Source organism: Myotis brandtii, unplaced genomic scaffold (assembly GCF_000412655.1).
Source record: "Myotis brandtii unplaced genomic scaffold, ASM41265v1 scaffold986, whole genome shotgun sequence".
In the NCBI taxonomy this organism is placed as follows: Eukaryota; Metazoa; Chordata; class Mammalia; order Chiroptera; family Vespertilionidae; genus Myotis; species Myotis brandtii.
In genome coordinates, this window is record NW_005372102.1 from 724,432 (window position 1) to 731,443 (window position 7,012).

The window sequence follows — 7,012 nt, forward strand, 5'->3', positions numbered from 1 at the left end:
GCACCGAGAGGCTGGGGGTGCTGCGGCCGCTTTCACTGCCTCCAGGCCGAAGCGCAGACAGCGGAGAGCAGGGGGAGCAGAGCAGAGCATTTCAAGCGAGAAAGCTTATTGGGTGACCCCGTCTCCCTGCCTGTGGGCCCCCAGCCCCTGCCCGGCATTTCCACACGGGCCCACGACTTGTTAATCCAACCTTGCGCCCACCCTCCCCCGGGCCCCGTGGCGAAGGCACAGCGGCTCCGAGGGCCGAGCACCATGGCTCCTGGTGCCCGGGAGGGTGGCCTGGCCGCCTCGGCAGAGCCCCTCCCCTTGGGGGGCACGGCGGTCTCCTTGGGGAGCACACGGTCTGCGGCTCTGGGCGCTGGCATTGGCATCGGCCCAGGCCCCTTCCCATCTGTATGAAACGGTGCTGCCCTCTTTGGAGCGGCCACATGGGCATCCACACAGGGTTCCAGCGCTCGCCCTCATCACGTCAGTCCGAAAAGCTGCGGTGGAAATCCACTAGCTACAGGGGAGCGAGACCGCGTGGGCATCAGCAGCTGCCACCCTCCCCCCACCCCCCGAGGCGAGCGTGTGGCAAATTAAGGGGAAAGAACCCTGGTCCGGGCTCCGGTTCCTCGCCCCACCCAGATGTGCCACTGCTGTTTGGCGAACAAGGTTGGATTATCAAGTCACAGCGTGGACGGCCCTGGTCCCCAGGCGAGGCCCCCTCCCACCCGTGTTTAAGGAACAACGTGACAGACAGAACGCAATGGCATGGGACCTGGGAGGACCAGTGAGGCATGGCACCTCCCCTACCGTGGCCTCAGGGAACCCCGCTCGCTCGATGACAGCTCGGCCAAGGGCAGGGCCACTTGCCACCCCAAACACCCCGTGGAGCTGCAGCTGCTCACGCCACAGGGCCTGGGGTGATGAGGCCGCATTGAACAGCAGGGAGGCGGCCGGCGGGGACGCATGCTGGCTGCCGGGGAGGCTCCGGCTCAGAGAGCTCTCGCCTGGGTGGGTGTGCAGGGCCCAGGGCTTCCAGGGTGGGTGGAGCTTGGCTCCAGCAGCCACACCAGGGCCCCCACCAGGCTAAGGCCACAGATGGGCTGTGGGTCACTTCAAGCATCTTCCTGTGCCTGGGCCCCAGTGTCACCTGTCAGCCTTGATAGGACATCAGGGAGACAGCTGTCCAGCCCCTCCTGGGGGGAGCCCTGCCTGTCCCTGGCGGCCGTACCCCAGCGCCGTGTGGAGCCACCCTGAGCTTCCTGCCTGCGCACCACCCCAGGGAGCAAGGGCTCCCAGGCCACCCTACAAGTGTGTCTGCGACTCAACTGCACCAAGCCCACCAGCTCGGATGCCAGAACAGTGAGTGCAGTTCACCCGGTGCCATCCCCGAGCGGCGGGCTCCTGGCAGGGCCTCTGAACTGGGACGCCTCACAGGGCTCATTCCCTCTGCCTCGAACCCATGGCCTCACCCCCCATCCCGCCCAGGCCACAGCCTCACAGGTCACAGGTCTCCAGTCCCCAGCGCCCTCCCAGGCCACAAGCAGGATCTGTGTGTACATTTCTCTAAGGAGTCCCCAGCCTCCACCCGGCACTCAGGGGGCCCAGGCCCAGGGGCAGCTGGGACACAGCCACGGTGGCCCCGGGCCCACCCCCTCACCTCCGCCATCAGGGCTTCCACACCAGCCACCACCCCTCGAGACCTCGGTCCCAGCCCGACGCCTCTCTGCTCACATCCTTCCCTCCTGGCCTCCCCTCGCCTCCCCCTCAGGCCCGCCTGGAACCCCCTTTCCAATCCTCCCCACTTGTCCAGACGCTTCCTGGTCAGGCTCAGGGGCACCGCCTCCCTTCGCCGCCTGCTCACTGTGAGGTCCACGGTAATAAAACGCGCCGCTAGCATCGGCCCCGCGCGAGGCCACATGCCGCGCTGGGCCACGTCAGCTGTCGGAACGTCCCGACGGCCTGCGGGGCGCGCACCCCCGTGGCCACCTCCGCAGGAGGGACTGGGCTGAGGGGCCCGGGAGGCTCCGGTTACAGCTCCGGGACCCGCTTCCTCTGGGGCTTTGGCGGTAAATCCCAAGCTGACGTCACCGTGGAAGGAGGGAACCAGAGGAGCTGCTGTGCTGCCGAGGAAAAGGCACAGAGGTCCCTCCTGGCGAGGCTCGTGGCTCCCGAGGGAGGTGGCCCGGGACCGAGGCGGCTCCGACATCTGCGGAGGCTCATCCTTCAGCGAGAGGGAAAGGGTGCCGGACGGGGTGAGGGTGGGGGGCGGGGGGCGGTGCTTGCTAGCGACGGGGAGCCCTGGCCGTTGAAAAGCCGCCTTCTTTTACGTCAAGCGAAGGGCTCACTTCACGGGCATCGCGGCAACGGGGTTCCGCAAACGCCACATTGACGTGGGCCTCACCCGTTTTTATCTGAAGATGTTTCCTGGCCCAGGATCCCCCGGACACACGTCCTGTCCAGCCGTCCCTCTCCTGGGCCCTCTGGACCTCGGCATGTTCTCAGATTCTCCTTGTCCTTCACGACCGGCTCTGCGTGGGCCAGGGGCTCTGCCAAAGGCCCCGCGGGGGGGACGCATCTGATGATTTCCTCAGACTAGACGGAGGGCATGCGTCTTGGGAGGAAGGCCACAGAGGTGCCCTCTCACCCCATCGGGTCCAGGGCACCTGCTGTCACATGACCCGTCACGTGATGCTGACCCGGGCCCCTGGCCAAGGTCGGGGTGGTGCCAGGTTTCTCCACCGGGCGGGTCCTCTCTTCGCCCTGCCACACCGTCCCCCGAGGGACCCGTCACAAAATGCACCACTTCCAGCTTGGCCGCTTTTCAAGAGTCAGTGGGTCCAGCAGGGACCGTGGTGGCAGGACAGGTGCTCCAGGAGGACGTGGTCCCCAGGACCAGGGGCTCTCTTCCCAGCAGACCCGATGAGGCCACAGGAAGCCAGTGATGGTGACGATATAAGAGAAGCAAGGAGCCCGTCTGGTGACTGTCAGGTGAGAGTGTAAACCTGCAGAGCCTGCCTCCTCCTGGTCCCCTTGGGACAGAAGCCAGGACAGCACGGCTGCTTCTGTTCCTGCTGAGTCTCTGTGGTGTATGAGTCAGCTAGGGCTGCGTAACAAACACCATGGACGGAGGGGCTCAGATAACAGACATTTCTTCCTCCCAGTTCTGGAGGTTGGAAGTCAGCAGCAGGCTTGGTTTCTGGTGCGAGCTCCCCTCCTGGCTTGTGGACAGCCCCTGTCTCCATGTGGCTGCTCCTCAGCGCCCACAGAGTGGCTGAGAGATCTTGTGGTCTTTCCTCTGCCTATAAGACCACCAATCCCACGGGTTTGGGGCCCCACCTGTATGCCCTCGTGTGACCCTAATAACCTCCTAAAGACCCTTCTCTGAAGGCAGTCACATGGGGGGGTTAGGGCTTCAACATATGGATTCTGGGGGGACACAATTCAGTCCATAGCATGTGGGCGAAGAAGAGCTGGGCCATGTTCCTAGCGGGGCGGACACACATGCTTCCGTGCAGGGTCTGGCCCTGGGAAGAGGCAGGAGTGGGAGCCACACAGGGTGTGCGTCCGCCCCAGGCCACCCTGTGCTCTGACTGTGGACACGTCCCTGCCCCCTTCAGCCTCAGCCTTTGGGCCTGGTACCCGCCGCTGGCATCCCTATGCCCGTGGAGTGACAGGTGGGGACAGAATGAGATGATGTAGGTCCGAGGGCAGCGGTGGAGAGGCCCTAATCTCTGCCTGCAGCTCTCCACCCCTCTCCTCACCTCACTGCTCATCCTTCACACCACGAGGTGCCTACACTTTCCCCCCAGGAACATTCACACACGAACGGAAACGGAGCTGGACTCACGAGACACAGCGAGGAGCACAGGCATGAGACATGGGGCTCGGGAAGCCATGCGGTGACACGGACACGACACACACGTGTGGCAAGCGCCCTGGGGCGCCCGCAGCCCGCAGCACTGCGCGCCTTACCTCGGAAGTAGGGGATGTAATGGTGCCTGAACACGGACGTAGGGCTTGGGTGTTGGGACAGGGACAGGCAGCTACTGGTACCAACACTCACAGTACCAGCTGCAGGGCAACAGAGAGCAAGTCAGTCCGCCCGGCCGGGGCCGCAGAGCCGCACCAGCCCTAGGCCCACCTGCCAGGAACACGCTCGCTTCCTCTCGCCAAGGAGGCAGACCTCGGGGAGGGGCGTCGCCAGAGGTGCCCTCCACATCTGCTCCGGGCTGGAGTGCGGAGGCCCCGCCCTCTGGGGACAGGAGCCGCTGGCCCCCTGTGCCCTGCCCGTTCCCCTCCTGGGGCTCCTTGTGATCAAGGATGCTGGTGGAGGGCAGCTGGATAGACTGCCCCCCGACAATCACAGGGCCTCAGCAGCCGAGATTCAGGTCTTGGCTCTCTGGGGTTACCACCCGGCTGGGAACAGTCCGCAAGCCCAGGTGACCCACATATAGTGGTCAGGGGTCAGCAGAGAGCCCTTCACTCCCTAACTTGCTTGCCTGCCTGTTCAATCGCTCTCAACTCACTGATTCACTCCCTCCCTCACTCATTCATTCTTCATTCCCTCCCTCATTCATTCTTTCATTCACTCCCTCACTCAGGCATTCATTCATTCCTTCCCTCATTCATTCACTTACCCATTCACTCAGTCACTCATTCATTCACTCATTCCCTCACTCACTCATTCACTCACTCACTCATTCCCTCTTTCACTCACTCATTCCCTCCCTCACTCACTCAGTCACTCACTCACTCAGTACCTCACTCACTCACTCACTCACTCATTCACTCACTCACTCATTTGCTCACTCACTCATTCACTCATTCCCTCCCTCACTCACTCATTCACACACTCGCTCGCTTGCTCACTTTCCCATTCACTTATCCACTTTCCAAGCACGTATTCCTGAGCAGGATGCACCAGCCACACTGCAGGGAGCCAATGAAAGTAACTTTGCAGATGAATGAGCTTTGATTTTTCCACAGAGGCTGCAAGACTAAGCTGTTGTCTATGGATGTGAAAATGGCTTCATGCACAGCTGGCCAAGGAGGAAGCAGTGTGGAAAAATCCCTCAAAAAGGCAGCGTCCTTTTTGTGTGTGGAGTGTCCCTGGGACTTTGACACTCTGAGGGCGACGAGGCGTCTGGAAGCTCAGGGACAGCCGCCCACAGCGGGGCACCAAGCAGGGACGGGGTGGGAGGGGGGGAGGGGCCTCCTCGGGCTCGCCCTGCTCTGAGCAGCTGGTGCTGGCCTCCTGCCCATGTTCCCACAGGGCTGCTGTCCGTGGGGCCACCGCCAGCTGCGGGTGACGCGCCAAAGGGGACTGACTCTACTCTCTGGGCATTGGCTCTGCCTTCCTCTTCCCAGACCCTCGTGAGCGGGAACTGACTGGGCCCCTTCCATCTCTGCGCCTGTTTCCTGGCGTCTGCTCTACTGAGACATGGATTCCGAGAGCTGCTCCCACGTGCTCAGCTGTGCCTGTGAGCTTCACGCACGGCTCCTCTACCCGCAGGGGGACCCGCTGCCTCGCGGCCACCCCCCCGGCCGGACACGAGGGGCCTCCTCCCAATGGACAGTCTCCATCGCCCACCAGCAGCCCACACCCGCCCGGTGTACATAAGAGACTGACTTATAGCAGGAAAAGCAACAAGAAACGCTGCTTCCTGGAGGGTCAAAGGAGCCGTGGGGCCAAGTACCTGGCCGGCTGTAGTGCTGGGGCGACCGTGAGGTCGGGGTGTAGCGCCCAAGGCTGACCGACCCGGCGGAGCTGGGGCTGGAGGTGCGGCACTGCCTGGAGGAGCGGTCGTCCTGGTCTCCCTGGGAGGAAAAACGCCTGGTGAGCACGGAGCCCAGCACGGCCCACCCCCCTCCGCCCGGTGTCTGCTTCCCTGACCTCAGAGCCCAGGCAACCAGGCCCCGAAGTTCCCTGCACCTGTGGGCCAGGGGAGGCGGCAGGGGGCTGGCCTTAGTGCTGAACTCCTGCCGGCTGAGCATGGTGCCCGTGCCCCCAGGGACCAGAGGGCAGGGCCGCCCCCTCCACCAGCCCCACTGCGGCTGAGGCTCCCACGATGGAGCTGCAGGCACCCAGTCCTCCCATACCCATCAGCTCCCCTCCTGCAGGCCTTCCCAGCACCCAAGGCTCCTTGGAACACAGTTTGAGAACCATTGAGATTCTGTGCTCTCCCCAGCCTCGATAGGGTCCAGGCGTGGGGCCCGTTGAGCCAGACCCACAAGCACGGACAAGGCGGACTCCGTTCAAGCAGGATGAGCAGCTGCTCGGAGCGTCAGAGCGGGCGGCAGGCGGTGTGAGATGGCGTGGCACGCGGGGCAGGGAAGAGCAGGCTGCGGGCCCACCGCGGCTCAGCACGTGGCCCTGAGCCCTGACACCCCAGCCCAGTGTCCAGCCGCCGTTGGATGCGGCTGCTCTGGCCCCCGAGGCCAGTGTGGGGATGGCAAGGTGAGAGACTGGGCCTGGCGCTCAGGGCTCCCACCCTCCCAGCCTACCACCACCTCCTGGGGCTCCCACCCTCTCCGAGCCTACCACCACCTCCTGGGGCTCACTCTCCAGCCAAACTGCGAGTCACCGTCCCTGAAGCTTGCCCTGCGCCTCCCCGCAACACCCCCCAGCTCAGCCAGGCCTCGTGCAGGTGCTGTACCCCGAGCCCTTCAGCCTGGCCCAGCCCTGGAGATGGCACACGCTGGGCAGCCACAGTCCCGCGGTCCCTCTCCGTCTCGGGCGTCCACTGCCGGCCCCAGGGGCCAGTCACACCCTCAGGTGTCCTGTCTCCTCCCCTCGACTGCCCGTGGGGCTCAGGGTCCCAAGGTCTGATGCCCACGCAGCCTGGAGCCTGGCTGGCTGCTCTCTCTCTGCTCTCATTAACCCCGAGAAACAGGAGAAGCAGGCTGCCCGTGACCGATGCTGCCGGACAGAGAAATGCCTCCAGAATGTTCATCTGCGAGGACTTCCCGGACGTCCCCCCGCAGAGGCGCAGGAGCTGGGCCCGGGCCCCGGTGCCCGGAGTGT

The 7,012-nt window shown here is 64.2% G+C and overlaps 1 protein-coding gene across 1 annotated transcript in view; it reads right to left on the reverse strand.

The window, feature by feature from the left end:
- ABLIM2 (actin binding LIM protein family, member 2) overlaps nucleotides 1-7,012 on the reverse strand; it is a 90,544-nt gene that overhangs the window by 40,355 nt on the left and 43,177 nt on the right. Inside the window, exons 15-17 of the mRNA XM_014533444.1 lie at nucleotides 5,685-5,805; nucleotides 3,961-4,059; nucleotides 1-39 (exon numbers count right to left, since the gene is read on the reverse strand). The exon at nucleotides 1-39 is cut by the window's left edge and continues 57 nt beyond it. Of these exons, the coding sequence (XP_014388930.1) occupies nucleotides 1-39; nucleotides 3,961-4,059; nucleotides 5,685-5,805 (259 nt within the window). The remainder of the gene's footprint in view (nucleotides 40-3,960; nucleotides 4,060-5,684; nucleotides 5,806-7,012) is intronic.